This window comes from Ahaetulla prasina, chromosome 5, assembly GCF_028640845.1.
Source record: "Ahaetulla prasina isolate Xishuangbanna chromosome 5, ASM2864084v1, whole genome shotgun sequence".
Lineage (NCBI taxonomy): Eukaryota > Metazoa > Chordata > Lepidosauria > Squamata > Colubridae > Ahaetulla > Ahaetulla prasina.
The window spans coordinates 62644905-62666657 of record NC_080543.1 but is presented as its reverse complement, the minus strand read 5'-3'; the positions used below and the strand labels follow the sequence as shown (position 1 = coordinate 62666657).

The window sequence follows — 21753 nt, the reverse complement described above, 5'->3', positions numbered from 1 at the left end:
CATATTATGCATGTTACTTGAAAGCATTGCATTTATATGAAAACACATTTTTATTGTTTGAATGGGATGTCATGACAAACATGTCACAGAATAGTAGTCATTTCATACAATGCTTTTGCTCTGAGAGTACTTTTTTGTAGGGTATAATTTTGATATCCTACAATATTTGATGAATAAATGAAATACTCAAAATATATCCTTGGTATACTGAATCAAAAAAATGGACAGCTCTGGCTTTTTTAACAGGCTAAATGCTTTTTTAAACCAGTATCTTTTTTCTCTGTAAGTTGACTATAACTTGTTGCTGTAAGTCTGACTATAACTTGTTGCTGGCAATCCTTATGATTTATATTGATATATTGACCATCAATTGTGTTGTAAATGTTGTACCTTGATGAACGTATCTTTTCTTTTATGTACACTGAGAGCATATGCACCAAGACAAATTCCTTGTGTGTCCAATCACACTTGGCCAATAAATATTCTATTCTATTCTATTCTATTCTATTCTATTCTATTCTATTCTATTCTATTCTATTCTATTCTATTCTATTCTATTCTAAGGGGGTTGACAGAGAAAAATAGCTGAAAGAATTGTAGGGATAGATGTAAAGCCATCAATATTTATTGTTATGTATACTGTACAGTGTAGTATTCTCTATGAAACATCATGAATTTTGCAAAGACTTGATGTCAACATCTGTCGTCAAAATTAACAACTTTTTTATTATATAAACTGTCACCATAAGAAATTCCGTTTGGAAGTGTCCTGATTTTGAGTGGATTTTAGTTTGATATTGCATAACTGAAAAAGTTAAAACTTTAAAAAGATGGTTTTAAAAGGAAAGTAAATAAGGAAATACCTTGGTCATATTGTGATAAGAGATATATTTTTATTTCTTTTTCAGCACTTGGAACAGCTGCGTGCAAATAGAAATAGTTTAAATCCAGCACAGAAACTTATGCTGGAACAGCTGGAGAGTCAGTTTGTCTTGATGCAGCAACACCAGCAGGTGCCAGCAAACACATTTACTTTGCAGATTGTCTTATAAATGAAATTGGTTGGACATTTAAAATTCTAGGATTTTAAATATGTATGAATGTTTTAGTCATTGTTGGTCAGCGTAAGTATGGGGGAAAAAGGTTAGATGAATAAATAGATTAGAAGGAATTCATGTGGGGAATTAGCATAGGCTTATTTTTTCATAGAGGCAATGATATAATATAGTGCAATTATTTATTCAATTATTGACATGGAAGTAGTAAACATTAATAACATGGTATTTATTTTCTATCATTAATTATGAACTTATATAGCGATGCTCGAGAATTTGGTGAAGTAAAACCTCAAAAGTGTTATTTTACAATACTATTCCAGTCTTTATTAGATGACAGGATATCTACTTGAAGCATAGGGTTTTTTTAAAAAAAAATGATGATGCATATTTTTGCATAATAGTTTTGTCAAAAAATATGTCTGGCTTTAACAAGAAAAACTGGGGCAAACATTTTATGTTTATTTATTTATTTATTTTATTAAATTTCTAGACCGCCCTTCTCTCGAAGGACTCAGGGCAGTGTACAGCCAAGATAAAAATAAACAATGTACAATTAAAAATAAATTAAAAAACTTATTATACAGTTAGGCCGATAAATTAAAATATATAATCTAAAAAACCCCAATTTAAAACTAAATAACAATTAAATTTAAAATTTAAAAAATTTAAAATCTAACCAATTTAAGAAAGCCCCTCGCGAACAAACAAATATGTTTTCAGTTTGCGGCGAAAGGTCCGAAGGTCAGATATTTGGCGTAAACCGGGGGGAAGTTCATTCCAGAGAGTAGGAGCCCCCACAGAGAAGGATCTTCCCCTGGGGGCCGCCAGCCGACATTGTTTGGCGGACGGCACCCTGAGAAGTCCCTCTGTGTGAGCGTAGGGGTCGGTGGGAGGCATGAGGTAACAGCAGGCGGTCCCGTATGTTGAGGCATATACTGCTCTTGGCTGTATCACTTATTCCTGATTCCTGCTGGATTGTTATTGTTATGTTTTACTATGCTGCTGCTGTATTTATTTCATTTTTGCCAGTGTACTTTTGAGAAGTACATTGCTGCATGTTACAAGTACACAATGACTTAAGAATGACAACCATGTACATAAATGCAACTTTTGCCTATAAAATATGCCAAAAGGATAACATTTTTTTCATTGTTACTGTTCAATATGATCTTGCTCAGACAGAATGATTCATATGTCACATTATGGAGTTGTATAATTTTGTACTATCATTTATGGGGTATATCTTTATATTCATGAACTTTAGAAGAATGTAGTTTGGGCTTTAATATCTGCTTCACCAAAAATGCTTGAGGAAATCATAACTATAATTTGCCAACCTTTTTAATATTTTATTCCCTTTTTGTTAGATGAGGCAGATGGGAGTTGCACAGGTACGATCTACTGGAATTGCTAATGGGCCAACAACTGACTCATCACTGCCTACAAACTCTGTCTCTGGTCAGCAGCCACAGGTTGCTCTAACCAGAGTGCCTAACATCATACAGCACGGAATCCGTCCAACCTGTCCTGGGCAGCCTATGGCAAATGGACCCTTTCCAGCAGGCTCAGTTCCCTGCAGCACAGCAAAAACGCTGAGTAGTACAGACACTATTTTGATAGGCAATAATCACATAACAGGAAGTGGAAGTAATGGAAACGTGCCTTACCTGCAGCGAAACGCACTCTCTCTACCTCATAACCGCACAAACCTGACCAGCAGCGCAGAGGAGCCGTGGAAAAAACAACTATCTAACTCCACTCAGGTAAATGATAATATCAATTTAATTTTTAATGCTGATGCAAGAGCGTAACTTTCTTTTCTAGATGACAGTTTCCATTCAGTAGAAATATACAGGTAGTCCTTGACTTTCAACCATTTGTTTAGTGACCGTTTAAAGTTACAGTGGCATTGAAAAAAATGATTTATGAGCAGTCGTCACATCATCACAGAATCCCGATGGTCACACAATTAAAATTTGGGTGCTTAGCAACTGGCATGAATTTGCGACAGTTTCAATGTCCCAGGGTCATGTGATTGCACTCTTTAATCTATGTTACTAAGTAAAGTATCTCTCAAGGTTCCAAGGAACACCCCCAACAAAATAAAGCTCTGAGGCTTGAGGTTCCTCAAAGTTCCAATTTATTAGAGATGTCATGTTGGCACAGCTGGGAAAACCTGAAACTGAAAGCTTCCAGGTTTTCCACACCCAGTTGACAGTTCACAGCCCTGCCCCACACCCACAAGTTCATCACATTTTCCAATCAACTCTTCACACTCAACTGGATACAGTCTTCAGGAAGTCTACATCAGACGCAGATAAAAGTCTTTGAATACAGAATGTTGTTATGACTAACTTTCTACTGCTCCAACAGCAACCCCCTCCCAACTTCCCCAGCTAAAATATGTGGCAGTTAAGAAACAAAAAGAAAATTGCCTTCCAAAACTGATAGTATCTTTCAAAATGGAACAGTTTATAGGATACTTATAGATATGTTTAAATAAAGCATAACATTCATTGGTAATCAGAAAGAACATGAAATATTTGAATCACCAGGTGATATTTATATTTACAATTAATTACAATTATATTTACTAAGTAAACACAATTGAGTCGATTCATTATTTTAGAATTTCTTAGTATTTTTATTGAAGAATTTATATATTTTAAAATAAAAATTTAGTTTTCTAAAAAAAAAATCACAATCATAGGAAATGTTTGCCAAGAAAATAGTTTTTTTTTCCTTTTTGAAAACTCAAGACATCAGGTTTTTTTATTTATAACTATTAAAGTAGAACTACCGTACTTTTTGGAGTATGAGGCATACTTTTCCTACCCCTAAAAGTGGGTGTAAATGTCTGTGCATCTTATCCACTGAATGTTGCTGAAGCCCTGCCTACCCTCCGGCCACTACCTTTCAGCTGTTTTTGGCCTCCACGCACATGCTGTAATTTAGACCTGTTCCAGCTGCAGGGATCGCCACAGCACACCACCAATCGCCGCCTCTGCATGTTGCGTTTTCAGCCGCCGTGCATTGCATTATCGGCCTCCGCACACCCATTTTTGCCTCTGCGCGTTGCATTTTTTGGCCGGTTCCAGGTGGTGGGGATTGCCACCGCCTGGAACCAGCCAAAAATGCAATGCATGGAGCCAAAAATGGAGCATGCAAAGACCAAAAATGCAATGCACAGAGGCAGCGATCAGTGACCATGTGCTATGGCGATCCCTGAAGCCTGGAATGGGTCTTAAATGGAGCATGCGGAGGCTGAAAACATGACACACAGAGACCAAAAACATGATGCGTGGAAGCAGCAATGGGCTGTGGGGATCCCCGCAGCCTGAAACAGCTGATTAGCGATATTCTGGGAGACCGATCCAACCGCCAATCAGCTGCTCGTGCTTAATCAGGCTGCGATAATATGCTGAAGCTGACCAGGCTGTTTGCTGTTTGCTGCAAGGATGCTAGCCAGATGAATACTAAGGGATGCTGGTAGGCGTAGGCAGATTTTTTTTTTCTTGTTTTCCTCTTCAAAATCTAATGTGCATCTTATACTCCGAAAAATATGGTATGTCTTACCTTGAAAAGTAATATGATTTTCTTCCACCAATACAAAAAGTAATTTATTTGCTTTATCAGTTTTCATGGTAGAAAAATATTAATGAAATTCTAAACACAGTCAAAATTTAACCAAAAATTTAAGGGAATTGATTTGGAAGAATTTTACTTATTGAACTTAACTCACCTATTTATTAAATATTGAGCTTTGAATTTATTTCTCTTAGGAAATTCATAACAATACATTTGGCGTTTAATTAAGTAACCATATGTCTACAGAAATGGTTCCAATTGGATATCTGAATGTGAGGTATCAAGATATTCCTCTTCTTCATTCAATAGTCATGTTATTTGTGTATTGGATGTTATATTTCTACCTTATGATTTTTCCTTTTTCAATTTCAAGGAAAAATTAGACAATCCATGCCTCATTGGGTCATTGTTTTAGAGATTTCCTTACCAGATTCCTCAATGCTTTCAACAATGGCAGAGCTTCAAGTGTACTTGAAAAGTTCTTAAAAATTCAGGGAGATATTCAGAGATGTATCTGCCTTAAAACTACCCCATATTGAACTTCATAGCACAGTCAAACATCAGGATAGGAAATGTTTTGTGACATTTTGTATTATGTCATAAACTTTTTTTTTTTTATAATTTTGGTCATAAAATGTTTTATAAAATTAGTCAAATTTAAATTTCACAAGAGTCATGGGTCCAGGATTTTGGATTCATTCTGTATGTTGGCCCATCTGAAGTATCTTTCATATGTTGTATGTTGTCATGCAACACTTCATCTCAATTAAAGTTTATGGGAACAGCAAAAGAAAATTAGTTCCCCCTGAATGGGCTTTAATATGTAAAACCATATTTGTTTAGGTTGACTGCTTTACAGAATGATGAAAGCAAGGGGGAGAAGTTTGTTTTTAAGTCAGTTAAATTGAATGGTAAATTAGAATCTTATTTGACTCTTGTAATCTAAATGAATAACGTTTCAAATGTATCAAGTTCATAATTTCTCAGAAAATTCACAAGAACAGGTAGAATTTGTTTTGTTTTGTTTTTGTTTGTTTTGTTTTGTTTTGTTTGTTTGTTTTTGCTTTTTTGAATTTGCTTTTGACCTAAGTAAATCTGTGCATTTCTCTTTTTTGCATTAAAGATTTCTCATTATTTACTATCAATTTACTCTAATTTATGATACCTTTTGAATATAATGAATTTAGAAATGTGTTAGAAATTTATAATCCTGTTGTACCCATTTTAGATATTCATTCATTCATTCAATTTCTATGGCTTCCCATCTCAGTCAATGACTCTGGGCAACTTACAATTCAGAAAATATATTACAATTTAAAGATTTAAAAATATTTTAAAACAGTAAAACCAGTAAAAACATGAAAAACATCCAATTCAATGTAAGATGATATTTGACCAGTTAGCAATATAGCCTGGAAGCGGGACTCTTGGCACATTTAGCACTGAATACTGAGGAACATAGCCAGGATTTTAGGGATTTATCAAAAGGTAACAGGGTTGGGGTATTCTGATGTCTGAAGAGAGGATGTTCCATACAGCCACTGCAGAAAAAGCTCCCTTTCGGTCTCTGCCAGCTGACATTCTTTGGCTGATGGGATGTGCAGCATGCCCATTCTGCCTGACCTAGTTGGATGGGTATAGACTCATGAAAAAAGGTGATCCCTCAGATTTTTTTATAATCTACAACTGTCAGGAACATAATGAACAAAGGACTTTTGATCTTTTATTTCTTAATAGCATAAAATAAAATTTATTTCATTTAATTTCTATAACTAAACATCACAATCCAACTGTTGTCCAGAGACAAATGCTTATTCACCACATTTACAACCCACCTGCCACACTCACTGTGGTACTTGAATTGATGTATGGCCTTCCTTATGAGAGAGCCAGTTTAGTGGTTAAAATGCTTATGTAGAATCCAAGAAACTGTAGGTTTAGTTCTTTCTCCCCTAGACATGAAAGCCAATTGGATAACAAGGGGCCGTGGTGGCTCAGGCTGTAAGATAGCCTGTTATTAAAACACAGCAGCCTGCAATTACTGCAGGCTCGAATCCCACCAGGCCCAAGGTTGACTCAGCCTTCCATCCTTTATAAGGTAGGTAAAATGAGGACCCAGATTGTTGGGGGGGCAATAAGTTGACTTTGTAAATATACAAATAGAATGAGACTATTGCCTTACACACTGTAAGCCACCCTGAGTCTTCGGAGAAGGGCAGGATATAAATGTAAATTAAAAAAAAAAAACTTTGGACCAGTCTCTCTGTCTCAGCCCACTCCCACCTCACAGGGTTGTTATAGACAAAATAAGAGGTAGATAGATATATGTTTGCCACCATAAGTTGACCGACACCCCCCCCCCCATTTTTTTTCAAAAAGAGGGATACAAATATAATACCCAGGTCCTTGGGAAAGACACAGTAGATGGATAAAAATCTCTTATCCGGTCTAAACATATGGCTGAGTCTGCTACCAACCATAATAATAATAATAACCCCGCAGTGAGACACTGCCTTGATGTGGTTGTGGGCTTGTGTGCTGTGAGAAAAAGGGATGCTATGCCAGATGTTCAACCATATTGGGCAGGTCTTATCAGTGGAGCTAGATGCAGAGTCACTCTCCCATAAACAACATGGTGAGAAGTAATTTACAGAAAAATTTGATTGATTCCTAGAGCAACAAGGATAGTGCTAGGTGTTGGAGTTCCTGGATAAATTGGCGTAGAGGACTCAGGACTGTTAACTGAGCAACCAGGACCAGCAACTGCAGGACTACTGGGTGAAGAGGTCTTTACCTGGCACAAATGCACAAGAATTGAAAAGAAAGAAATATAAATATACTGTTACAAATCAAGTCAAGTCAACAAGAAGAGGATATCTGAAAAGAATGCACCAGTTCTGGAAACAACATCCAGAATCAGAAATAGCAGAACAGTGACAAAGCAGATCAAGGTTAATTTTTAATATGGAAGAAACTATTCACAGAAGCAGGTTGGAAGAACTGCAAAGGCCTACCCCAGGCACAGTTGGGACAGCTAGATAATCTTCAATGCATACTGAAATAAAGTGACTGCTCTGTTTATGCGAGGATATAGTCCCCTCTTTATTACGGTTTAAATCCAGTGCTGCTTTTTTTTCCTCCTTCCCCACTGTCCGGTGGTCACCTTGCTTTGTGATTCTCAGTCATGTTGCTAGGTAGCAATGGGTTGTTCATATAATCATGTAACTTACATCATCGTCCTCTTTATTACACCTCTTACCCCTCTGGGTGTCTGGAAAGATCAGAAACCACTTTTCTGATACATAATGTTTTGCCTCCCTCTGGTCCATAGGAAAACACCCCTGTTCCTACAGGTGCAGAGCAGCATAAATGGATGGTATGTACTTTTTGTCTCCCTCAGTTTTCATTGCTGAAAGCTTCTCTCTGGCTCCAAAAACAAAAATATTGCTTTCACATGAACTTCCCGCATGTGATTGGGTAATTATCCAAATATACCTGGATTTTAACCTGGTAATTTGGTCTGCTAGAAGCATATCATGAATGGTAGCCTACATCATGAATCAGGAGTTTGAGCAACTTGTAATTTTTTGAGAACGTGGATAAATGGCCATTTTCCTCAGTAGAAGAAAAGCCATGGCAAAGAATGAAGTAGACCATCTCAGAAAAATAACAGCTGTTACCAAAACAGTATTTAGAGCTTGGACATAATAGGTCAATTGTAAAGTCTAAGGCTTTTGTCAAGTGAGTGGAGGCTGCAGTCTGGAGCTTGGCAGGTTTTTGTTTTTTTTTTAGATATCCAATTTATATGCTGCCATCTCACCTAGTAGCGATTCTAGGCAGCTTACAATCATTGAAAAACCAATAAGGAACAGTAAAACATTAAAATAATAAATAGTAACATTAAATTAGCTTAAAGTTAACCAAAATGGGCGAAAGGGAGTAAGATGCACATGGGGGAGGGGTGGAGATTTAATCTGTTGACTATCTCGAGAATGGAGCCACCCCCATTGGGGCTCCAAACCTGTTGGTAGAGCATCTTCAGGCCCTTTTGGAAAACCAAAAGGGTGGGTGTGAATCTCACGGGGAGGGGGGGCACGATGTCTGTCTGGGCAGCTGTCATGACGAGTTGCAGAACCTTCTCCATCTATGAGAAAGGACATAAGATCATTGCGTGAAATTCTCCATCAGAATATGATAATTACAAGTGGTCCTCTGAAGGTCATCCCTCCTAGTTTGTATATAATGGACTTCAGGAAGAAGTCTTTCTTCCAAAAACAATATAATACAAACCCAATATAAATGGGAGACAATTATGGCATAAGATGGAAGCTGGAGGAATTTGTAAGGCACAAGAAGCTTGTTTGACAAGGTCCCAGCATTCTTGTTCTTATTGCTTGGAAATTCAAGTGATTTATAAGTCAGAACCAGAAACAGATTGTGCTACTCAGCTTGATTCTTGCCCTTTCCAACAAATGACACCATCTCTGAAAGGCATCCATGATGGCTAAAAACTTTTTATCAAATTTATTTGCCACCCAGCTTGTGGTTCAGGTGACTCTGAGCAGCTTACATCAAACATTAAACAAATTAGTATATATATATTTATTCATTGGTTTATTGAGGAAAATAATCCAAAACTACATATTTGTTTGTTGTGAAAGTATGTGAACCTGTAGGATTACTAGTTCATTTGAAGAGGAAAGTAGATTCAGATGTTTCATTCAATTGATAATTGGGTGGGAATGTGGGATGTCCTGCCTTTAATCAACATAACTATTAACATAATTCTGGGTATTCCCCATCAAAGTCTGATCTTCACAAAACAGACATATGGAAATACGACATGGCTCAAAGAAAGGAGATTTCAGAAGATCTCTGAAAAACAGGTGATGTCCATCATGTTAGAAAAGCCTACAAAACTATTTCCAAAGAGTTTGGATTCCACTAGTTCACTGCCAGGCAGACATTGTACAAATAAATATATTTCCACACCAATATAACCCCAGGGGTTGACTAACCAAGATCACACCAAGAACATGGTGTATAATAGTCTTGGGGGGGGGTGTCTGTGACAATCCACAATGGCCAACTCACCACAGCCAACTCATTATAGCCAATTTGCTGTGGGCCATTTCACCACGGGCCAACTCACTGCAGCCAACTTGTCATGGGACAACTCGCCATGGGACAACTCGCTATGGGCAACAGTTACACTAATATCAACGAAATGGTGGAATAAAACCATTAAGGAAAGGATGCAAAAAGAGGAACAATGAAATGTGAATGACAAAAATTAAAATATTTTTTCTTTTAAATACTTGAATTGTTAAACGCCGACTTGTTCTGTGGCAAGTTGGCCACAGGAAGTTGGTTGTGAATTGTCCCATTCTATCTTAGAGAACCACAGGATAACATTTAGGGAACTAAAGACCTCTTGGATTGGCAAATGTCAATGTCTGTGAGATTATAATCAGTGGTATGCATGGCAGGGTTGCAAGGGAAAGCCAATATCCTCAAAAAGAATATTGTTTACCACCTTCAATTTGCAAAACACATGGATAAAGAGAAGGCCAGTAAAAAATATTTTGAAGACAAATCAGACCAAAATTTGGCTTGAATGAAAAGTGTTATGTTTGGCAAAACACTACTTTCCAATATAAAATTCTAAATCTATTTGTGGAATACGGTTGTGCCAGTATCATGGTTTGGGTCTGCTTTGCTGCCTCTGAATAAGGGTAGAAGCAGGGGTGAAATCCAGCAGGTTCTGACAGGTTCTAGAGAACCAGTAGCGGAACTTTGAGCAGTTTGGAGAACCGGTAGCAGAAATTTTGAGTAGTTCGGAGAACCGGCAAATACCACCTCTGGCTGGCCCCAGAGTGGGGAGGGAATGGAGATTTTGCAGTATCTTTCTCCTGGAGTGGGGACGGTATGGAGATTTTGCAGTATCATTCCCCCTGCCGCGCCCACAGTAAAAAAAATTGGATTTTACCACTGGGCAGAAGTATTGTCTATGATGCAACTATGAATTCTTAATTGTACCAGCAAATTCTATTGTAAATGATAGGGAAGCAGTTTGTGAATAGATCCTCAAAAATAAGTGGGTCATGTAGCAGCAAGACAGTGATCCAAAATATAAATCATACAACCATGGAATGATTAAAACAGAAGAATGTTAATGTTTTGGAACAGCCATGTCAAAGCCCAGAACTCAATCCTATAGAAATGTTATGGAAGGAGCTGAAACAGGCAGTTCATATGAGAAAGGCCACCAACATCCCTGGATTGAAGCTGCTCTGTAAGGAATGGCTACAATTCCCCCAAGACAATGTGCAGGAGTAATCAACAAATGCTACAGTTATTGCTGCCCAAGGAGGGCACACAGTGACTGAAAGCAAAGGTTCATATACTTTTGTCATGTACAGATACGTAGTTTTGGATTATTGTCCTTAATGAATCAGTGAAGTATAATGTTTCTGACTGATTTGTTTAATTGGGTTCTCTTTATCTAGTTTTAGGGCTGTATAAAAAATAAGAGTATGTTTTAGGTTATATTTATGCAGGGTTCAAAACCTTTAAGCTCCATTGTATATAATAGTATCACTTGGCTGGCAAATGCTAACAGGAATGGAATACACGGGGAAGAATATTGTTTAGACTTTCCAGAGTGGGTCAAAACTATGGTTCCAAAAATGAAGTTAGAAATACCAGCTTGTATAATGAGGGAGGAAGCAGAATTAGAATAATGAAGGATTTTCTGGAAATTGAAGGCTTGGTTAAGTCAATCAAAGGCTTGTTCAGCCTTGGAATCCCATTAAAAGAGTACATCCTGAAATGCGTTTGAATATTAGTAGCTCAGGTTGGTAGTTAGGCTGTCGATTTGAGCTCTGAGCTTGGCAATTTGGTTGCAAATGTTTCATCACCATTCAAGGAGATATCATTGTCAGTGCATTTTGAATTGTGCTCATCTGTCAGAATACAGAAAATAGTAAACATCAAAATGGAGTAGCTATAATCATAAACAATCTTGTAAATAAATGCAATAAGTCCTTTATTCCTGTATCCAATAGAGTGATGATGATCCAAATAAATAGTACTCCAGTAAATATGAATGTTATACAAGTTTACATCAGCTGACAGTGATGCAGAGGATTTAGAGAAGTTCTATCAAGATATAAGCAGTATACTGAAAAGCCTAAAAAGTAATGATAATACAATACTCATGGGGGACTTCAATGCAAAAGTGGGAGAAGGAAGTGATGCTCCTGTAGATGGTAACTTTGGCTTAGGAACCAGAAATGATAGAGGTGACAGATTTGTAAACTTCTGCCAGGAACATAGGCAATGTGTGATGAATATTTTTTTCATGTTATTAAAAAGACACCTCTATACTTGGAGATCACCGGCAGATACATGAAATAATATAGTAAGGAACCAAATTGACTATTTTACAATAAACAAAAGATTTAGAAATTCGGTGTGATTTTACTGATTTAGTAAAATCAGTAAAATCATATCGAGGCACAGATGTACCATGCGATCATAATCTACTACTTTCTGCAGTCCAGCTGAAACTAAAAAGGATGAAAAATCTGAATCCTCCTAAACCAAGAATTGACAGTGACTTAATCATTAAACATGGACATAAGATAAAAGAAGAAGTAGAAATTTATTTAAGAGAAACCTACAACCTCAATAATGATGTAGAAGTGAGCTGGAATAAATTTAAAAATGCAATAGTAGAGGTAACAAACTTCAAACAGAGAGAGGGATACCCACAAGAAACAACAGTGGATGACAGATGAAATTCTTCATCTTATGGATGAAAGAAGCTCTTACAAAAATAGAAACAAAGAAAAATACAATGAATTGCAGAAAACAATTAGACGAAAAATTTGACTGGCAAAAGAAAAGTGGTTTGCAAAGAGATGCAAAAAAATAGGAGAGACAGAATGTATGCATGATAATTTCTATTTACACAAAAAAGTGAAAGAAGCAGCAGGCCTCTACAAAAAGAAAACGAACAACTTAGTTGACAAGGGGAAAATTATCTTAGATGAGGATGAAAAATTAATAACATGGAAGGAATATATCAAAAAACATTTTTTAAATAATTTTTTATTTTTTATTTTTTTATTTTTTTTATTTGAATCTATATCCCGCTCTTCTCCGAAGACTCAGGGCGGCTTACATTGTGTTAAGCAATAGTCTTCATCCATTTGTATATTATATACAAAGTCAACTTTTATTGCCCCCAACAATCTGGGTCCTCATTTTACCTACCTTATAAAGGATGGAAGGCTGAGTAAACCTTGGGCCTGGTGGGACTTGAACTTGCAGTAATTGCAAGCAGCTGTGTTAATAACAGACTGCTTAGTCTGTTGAGCCACCAGAGGCCCTTGATTCCCACACACACACACACACACACACACACACAGTTTATGAACAGAGTATTGGCCATATCATATCTTATACAACTTAATATATTCAAATACATTTTACTTAGTTACAATTTCTGCCAAAATATTCTTTTTCCATATTTTAATCATGTCTTAATATTTCCATGCTCATTTATATAAACCACATCTTCTTTCGCCCTCAAGTTCTAATTTCTCCATTTTTACTAATATATATTCTCTTTTATTATTTTTTAGCTAATTCAATTTTTATCCTGATATATTCAAACATGTTCAGGGTTGTCTTTCTTCCATTTCATCTTTTTCATTTTACAGCAATCTTTCTTCTCTTTCTCATTCCTCTCCCTCCCTTCTTTTATCCTTCCTACTTTCTTCTCTTCTCTCCTCTCCTACTCCTTCTCTATTTCCCCTTCCTTTCTCCCCCTCTTCCATTCTTCCTCCCTATCTGACCTTCTCTCCTACTCTTATTTCCCCTCCCTTTCTTCTTTCCCTCTCTCTCCTTCTCCCTTTCTTCCATCTCTCTCCTCCTTCTTATCTCTCTGTATTGCTGTATTCATTTTCATTTCAATATTTTTAACTATGGTGTCCAGACAACCCCGATTTTCCCATTTATTTTATATTTCTCAGAATTCCCCTCATATGTTTTAATTATTAACATTGTCTTTCAACTTATTCCATTTTTACCTTACAGCCTTTTAGTTAATACAACCTTCCACCTCTTGTTTTCTTTAAATTCTTATTCCCAGTTCAATAATTATTTTCCTCTTTCATTAGAATACATCATTTACTAACATTTCAATTTTATTCCATTTTACATCTCACTTTCAGTTGTTTTCAACTATAAACCATTCTATCTTTTACATTTCATCTGCTGGACTATTTTTCTTAAACAGTATATTTCTTCCCTTTTTTACTTCTTTTCAATTTTATATCTTGATTTCAATTAATTTCTTTGTTCTTTTCTAAATTTAAAATATATTTCTTTACCATCAACTATAATTCTCTCCAATTCCATGCATCCTCAGACAGTAAAACATATATCCCATTATATCTCACATTTCATCTACTTCTTCATTTTACATTAAACAGTATATTTCTTCTTTTTTACTTCTTACATACACTTCATTTCATCCTTTCTTACTTCCCTTTTACTATAACCTATATATTTCTTCTAATTTACTTCTTACATAAAATTTCTACAACTATTTTAAATTCTTTTCTACTACTAATTTTTCTTCCCCTTTTAACCATTTTTTCAGTCTCTCCAAAATTCAGTTTCTTAATATTTTCCTCCCTTTCTCCCATTCTCTTATCTTCTTCTTTTTCTCTTTTTTGTATCTTCCTTTCCACCTCCTTTCTCTAATTTTTACTCTTTTGATTTTCCCCCTCAATCTTTCCCCATTTCTTCCTCTTCTCTTCTTTTTTGGGAGATACTTTCCCCTATCTATTTTCACTTTGTCACTGTCAATCCCAGTGTAATCATCTATTTTTTTCCTCTTTTAATTTCCCTCCTCAATCTTTTCCCATTTCCTTCTTTTATTTTTTGAAGTATCCTTCCCCCTGTCCATTTTTATTCTATCACTGTCAATCCCAGTGTAATCATCTATGTTTTATCTTCAATTACTTCCTTTTCAGCATTATATTCTTGTTCCTCTTGCTTCTGCCTCATAATTTCTTCATCCTTTTTTTTTTACATTTTAACCACTCCTCTGCTTCTTTATTTCCTTTAAGCGATTCTCGCACCATTTGAAGCATCTCCCTTAATTCCTTATACTTGTCCTCCCAACTCTCCATGTTCTCAATTTAAGGAGAAAAGATTTTTAAATTTATTATTTTAACTTGTATATAGTTCAAATTCCAGTCGATATAATGTCTCTTTTATTCCCTTATTTATTTCCAAATAATGTCCAGTTCAGATGTTTCTTTAAGCCATTCCAATTTAAATCTTTGTTCTTTCCACTCCTTTTTTGAAGTCGTACTGCAGCTGTTTAAACAAACATTTCTTCAATCGTTTCCCACAGTAGTCTAAGTAATGCAATACTTTCTTTCCTCCAGCAGATGTCTCTCTCCAATTCACAAGTCTCCCAGCAACAAAATGTCACTTGTTAATCCACAAAAATAATTACTTCCTCTTCCTCAATTAAGTCATTTTGTTAGTAAAAGCATTTCTCAATTTTCTTTTTCTTTTGTTATTTTTAATTTCTTCCAGGTCCAATTTTAAATCCAGATGGAAAGTTTTCCTTTTAGGGCTTTAATCTTAAAGTTCCTCTTTGCTTTTTGTTTTCCTTCATTTTAAATTTCCATGTGCCAATTAGCATCTTAAAGAGGAACTTTAAGATTAAAGCCCTAAAAGGAAAACTTTCAAATTGGAACTTGTTTAAAGCTTCAAAAAATTTCCTTCTTACCTGTAAGTTGGCCAATCACTCATCTGGTAACAATATTCTGTTCAGTTCACCGCTGTTGTTTAAGTCTTTTGTGTGGCTGCCCCGGCTTTTGACATCTCCTAATGGCTGTCTTCCCGCGCCGCTGGGTCGGAGGCTAATGCCGGCGCTCCAGGGAATTTGCAACTTCCCTGTTTGCACCGGCCTGTGCCTCCTTTCTTTGCTGTCTCTACAGGACAGCTATGATCCATTAAGGATCCCCAAAACGGCTGAGATATTGGCATTTTCCTGGAGCACCAGGATCCAAGCCATACTGTCACAATGCTGGCCAAGCCTCTCCAAAAGAAGCAGCAGGCCTCTACAAAAAGAAAACCAACAACTTAGCTGACGAGGGGAAAATTATATTAGATGAGGATGAAAAATTAATAACATGGAAGGAATATATCGAAGAACATTTTGAGGACATTAGGGATGATATTGATATGGGAAGCATAACAACAGGACCAAACTTCATTATGGAGGAAGTGGACATGCAATAAAAATAGTGAAAACAAGAACAGCCACAGATCCTGATGATATTTCAGTAGAAATTTTTAAAATTGCTGGAAGTCAATGGGAAGAAATTTTTACTGCAGCTCTTCTATCGAATATATGAAACGGGAAAGATACCAAATGATTGATTAAAGTCAACTTTTGTGACAATCCCCCCCAAAATAAATGTAACCGAGAAGAAGTGTAACCGAGTACAGAACAATAAGCTTAATAAGTCATGCCCTGAAAATATTCCTTAGAATAATTCACACAAGAATATACAAAATTGAGGAGCGTCTAAATACCCAATTTGGTTTCAGAAACAATCTTGGTACCCAAGATGTCCTATTCAGCATTCAAGTTCTTGCACCGTGTTTTAGAGATGTCAGTCACAGTGTTTACATGTGCTTCATTGATTTTGAAAAGGCATTTGATAGAATGAGACATAGCAAACTATTACAAATCCTGAAACAAGTGGGACTACATGACAAAGACATCCAAGTCATAAAGAATCTATATTGACATCAGATAGCAAATGTGAGACTAGGCCGAAAATATTCAGATGATGCGGAAATATGAAGAGGGGTGAGACAGGGATGTATTCTGCCTCTGCTGTTTAATATCTACTCTGAATCAATTTTCAATGAAGCACTGGAAAACATTGATGCCGGTCTCAAAGTAAATGGTGTTAGGCTCAACAGCTTAAGACAGGGGTGTCAAACTCAATTTCATTGAGGCCACATTAGGATTGGGTTTGACCTTGGAGGGCTGGGTGAGGGTGTGGGGTATGGGCATGGCCATAGTGGGTGTGGCCATGGTGGGCATGACACGGAACCACACCTCTGCAGACATGGTTTTATAAACTTATAAAAATAGGGAGGCATGCATTTCTTGATTTTGGTTTAATACTTACTTGATCTACTTGATCATCTTATGCGAGAAAGATCAGATCAACAAACTGACTCCATAGGAAGACTAGAACTATACATTATTGACATAGGCTATAGTAGCAGAATCTGCAAGCCTGACAGGGAAAATATTTTACTTTTCCTCCCTTTTATAACCTTCTAAAGAACGGCCTCCTGCAGTACTCCAGAGGCCCCATTTTGGGCTTGGAAGGCTTGGGCCACTCCGGAGGCCCCGTTTTGGGCCTGGAGGGCATCCTGGGCCACTCTGGAGGCCCCATTTTGAGCCTGGAAGGCCTCCTAGACCACTCCGGAGGCCAACAGCTGTTGCGGGGGAGCATGAGCGCCCCACCTGCACCCCATTTTTGCTAGCAGAGGTACCACGGGCTGGTCCTTCGCTATTTCCAGACAGGCCCCACGGACTAGATCTAAGCACCTCAGTTAAGTACTGTCTGTCAGATGCAGATTAGGATTAGAGTTGTTTATCTGGATGCTTCTGAGTCATGGTCTGGTTTCAATTTGTTTGATAATTTGAGTGGCTGGCTGTTGTTACTGAGATGTGGTCTGATTTCTTGTGAGCCGATGGGTTATAATTTTGTTGCTGTGTAGTGGGGTGCCTTTTTTTTTAAATGCTACCTTCCGGATCATGGTTGATGCAGTTCTTTCATTCTCAGTGATTGGTAGACTGGGTCGATGTATCTGTTTATTGACTTTTTGGTGGAAAATAGTAACAGCAGCTAGCCACTCAAACTATCAAACAAGCTGAAACCAGACCTTGACTACCAAATGTTGGTCTCGAGTTTGAATTGGAAGTTAGAAATAATGCAACTTGCTAAGATGAAGTGTAATATATACACTGTTCTAGGAGCACATATAACTGCCCATACTGCTGCATTTTGTACCAGCTGAAGCTTCTGGATACTTTTTAAGTGCAGCCCCCCCTCCCCCCCCACACATACACAGTAAGCCATTTAACTGATAAAAGTTCATGGTTTCCAGCTTCTCATTTTTCTTTTATCTGATTTTCTTTTCTTTTCTTTAATAAATTACATGTTATACAGACATCATATATAAACTTTTGAGTTGCAAACTTTCGCTAACACAAACTGTCTGCAACTCCAACCTAAACTAAACTAATCCCTTTCCTGCCTTTTCCTAACTTCGGGTTGAATATTTTTTATGCATGTTTGGATTCACAAACAATATGGATTTATGAACAGAGTCCTCGAACATAGCCCCTTTGTAAGTAGAACATTGCACTTATAATTAATTTATACGTAAGAGTTTTGATTTAACCACATTGATTTTCCTCTTAGATTCTCTTAAAATGGTAGCATTTCTGGTGAGTATAGAGTTGATTGGTGTTGAGAATTATAAATAATGACATGACTTGAAGTGTGAATTGTATTGAAACTGCAAGTTACAGAATCTCATTTAAAATAAAACTATATTTTAAAAAAGAAAATCAAACATTGTTATATATACAGTGAGGCTTAGATGAAGTAATAGCCATGTGATTGCAGCTGACAATTTGTTCAGTGGTCACAGTTACAAGGTAACAGAAGAAAAATTCTTCTCAGTAGCTGGAGAGAACTGCTAGTACCAGTTTAATCTCAGAATGACATGGCTTGTTTACATCTTCTTTTTGGGGTGAGATTTTTTTTCCCTGTACATTGAAACATCCTTGTCATCTTCTGGTTAAAGGAGGCATTCTAGAAATGTAGCTCAAGATTCTTTTTGAATATATTTATTTACACTTTAAATCTACAAGTGAACACACAAAACATTTTTGTCTTTGGTCAAGGCTTAGATTTCTATTCCATAAATTCTAAAGACACCTAAGAAGTAGAGGAGATGCCTTGTCTTCACCATATTTGGACACAACTCTGGAAGGATGCTGTATTTAAATTTCCAGTTCAACAAAAAATGAGGAAAAGAATTTGCATTAGAAGGACAGATACATAGCTACTGTAATACAAGAGAAATGTAAATTTCTTGCAGACTTCATACTCAGTTGCTGAAATACCTTAATTGCAATGTATTTAAGAGTTGTGTTGAATCAAAACACAAAGAATCTGTTTACTATTCTGTTCTCATAGTAGCCAAATAGTTTCTGACGGGGAAGCCATAACAAGATGCAATATCATATCTTCTTATTAGTTCCCTAGCGCTATTATTTAGACATATACTGGAAATTTTCTAATCTCACTTTAAAATTGTCTAACTTTACATCTTGCGGGGAATTCCTTACTTTGTCCAAGTGTGAATTTCTTACGTTCATTTGTCCTAAATTTCTCTCCATCACCACTATTCAGCTCAGTTGGATGATTCTAATGTTGTAACAAATGGAAACTCTCATCAATTTTTTCCTGCGACATTCATATGTCACATTATCTCAACTTCCCAGATTCATTCTCCCTTTTTTAAGTTAAAGTTAAAGTTAAAGAACCTGAAATACAACTTTGCTGAATATTATTCCATCCCATGTTCATTCTGCCCCAATGCTTCAATCAGATAAGTGATTTTTTAAAATTTTCTTTTCCTAGTAGATATACGATGTGTTAGTGTTCTTATTAAACTATCTTCCCCAACCACAAACTTTCTTTGGTTTGTTATACTAAACATGACCTCCTATTATGAGATTTATATTCTCATCTTAATTTTTTTAAATCACTGATTAAGGCAGGAGAGGGAACTTAATCCAAGTATTTATTATTTATTTTTAATGTCCTTAAATAGTCCGACCATTTCCAATGATTCTTTAGTCTCCTCTGAATCATTTATGAACAAATTGAAGGAACATTGCTATCGATTTCTATTACAAATTCCAGCAATTTGTTCTTTTGTTCTATTCTTTGTAACTATATATTGAACTATAAAAGGACTTCTCTTAACTGAGATGTCTGTGTGTGGACATTCTTAAGGTCTTTTGAGATGAAAATTATTATTGCTAAAATAATTGATGCTTATTATAAATTAGGAATTTGTTGGTGGAATTGTTCTCTTTTGGTTACCAGGGATATTTATAGTTGTATTTTCCTTTTCTACTGGGAATTGTTTTCATAAGTGACCTACAAAGCATCAGCTTCCAATAGAATGTTGAGAACACAGCTAGCAGCCATTTCAGGCATAATTCTATGTGCATTAAACATAAGGGTTTTCTTTGCATACTCTAAACCAGGCATATCCAAAGTCCGCCTGGGGGCCAATTGTGGCCTGTGTTCAAATTTCGAGCAGCCCGCAGCCTCTTCTCCCTGCTGGCTCAACCTGTCACTCCTCCCCGCTGGCCGGCGTTTTTCCTTTCACCGCACAGCGGTTCCTGCAGCTGTCTCCTGCTGCCCACTGCTCAACAGCCACCTTGCTCTGCAGAGCATCTCAGCCATATTTTTCATCAGAAGATGGCAGTAGACCTGAGTCAGCACTCTCGCTGCGTGACCCTTGTGAGCTTGTGTGCCCATTTCTAAAATGGCGGCTGTAAGTAAAAAAAGGAAAGTTGATAGCGAGGGCCGCTGCTTCCAGGACAAGTGGAAATTGGAGTATTTTTTCACTGAAATACAAAACAACTGTGTCTGCCTGATTTGCCAAGAGACTGTGGCTGTTTTCAAGGAATTCAATATCAAGAGGCACTACCAGACAAAACATACTAGCTACAACAAGCTAACTGGGAATGAACCAGCAAAAAATGGAAGGAACTGGAAGCTGCTTTAACAGCACAGCAGCACTTTTTCACAAGAGCCACAATCAAATGAAAATGCCACAACGGCGAGCTATGAGGTGGCAGTGCTGATTGCCAAGCACTGCAAACCTTTTACTGAGACTGCATTTATTAAAGACTGTGTGATGAAAATAGTGGAGAAAATTTGTTCTGAGAAGAAGCAAGAGTTTGCCAATGTTTGCCTGACTTGTAGCATTGTGATATGGAGAATTGAAGACGTTTCATCTGATCTTAAGAGGCAGTTAGAGACAAAAGGAGTGGAGTTTGACTTTTTTTCATTAGCCTGTGACAAAAGCACAGATGCATCTGACACCGCTCAGTTATTGATTTTTTTGAGAGGAGTGGACATGACATGAATGTGAGTGAAGAGCTACTTGACGTCCAGAGCCGTAAGGACCAAACAAGAGAAACAGATTTATTTGTTTTGGTTTGTTCCACCGTAGATGACATGAAACTACCGGAGAATAAAGTCACTGGGATTATTACAGATGGCTCACCTGCCATGGCTGGCACGCGAAGTGGTTTATCAACCCTAGTCTGTAACAGCGAAGAAAGAGGCAAAGCTATAAAAGTCCACTGTATTATTCACCAACATGTTCTCTGTGCCAAACATCTGAATTATGTTCATGTTATGAAATCGGTGAAGAAAGCTATTAATTATATTCACTCCAAAGCCCTGTGCCACCGCCAGTTCCAACAGTTTCTACTCGACATCCAGGCTGAATACGGAGATGTTGTGTATCACAATGAGGTAAGATGAGTCGGGGGTCTACACTGCAGCGCTTCTACTCTCGTAGGGAGGAAATTGGACAATTCTTGGCAAAAAAGGGACAACCAATGCCAGAGCTATCTGATCCTGTTTGGTTGGCTGATTTTGGATTTTTAGTTGACATAACACGACATCTGAACGTGGTGAACGTGAGCCTTCAGGGGCAAAATGCAGTGGTAAGCCAATAGTATTCACATATACTATTCGTCTTTGGGACGAAGCTGCTATTTTTCCAAAGGCACCTGTCACAAATGCAGCCTAATACCACACATTTCCCATCGCTGCAGGAAATAATGACCAGTTTTCCACAACAATATGGATGCGCAAATGTGGTATGAAGTAGACATCTCATCTCTGGCTGAGGAGTTTCAACAGCGCTTTCGGTATTTTGC

General features: G+C 37.0%; 1 protein-coding gene across 5 annotated transcripts in view; it reads left to right on the top strand.

Annotated features, from left to right (window-relative positions):
- KDM6A (lysine demethylase 6A) overlaps window positions 1-21753 on the top strand; it is a 219497-nt gene that overhangs the window by 119337 nt on the left and 78407 nt on the right. For all 5 annotated transcript variants that reach the window (XM_058186113.1, XM_058186111.1, XM_058186116.1 and 2 more), the window contains 2 exons: window positions 909-1013; window positions 2426-2821. In XM_058186113.1, coding sequence (XP_058042096.1) covers window positions 909-1013; window positions 2426-2821 — 501 coding nt within the window. The remainder of the gene's footprint in view (window positions 1-908; window positions 1014-2425; window positions 2822-21753) is intronic.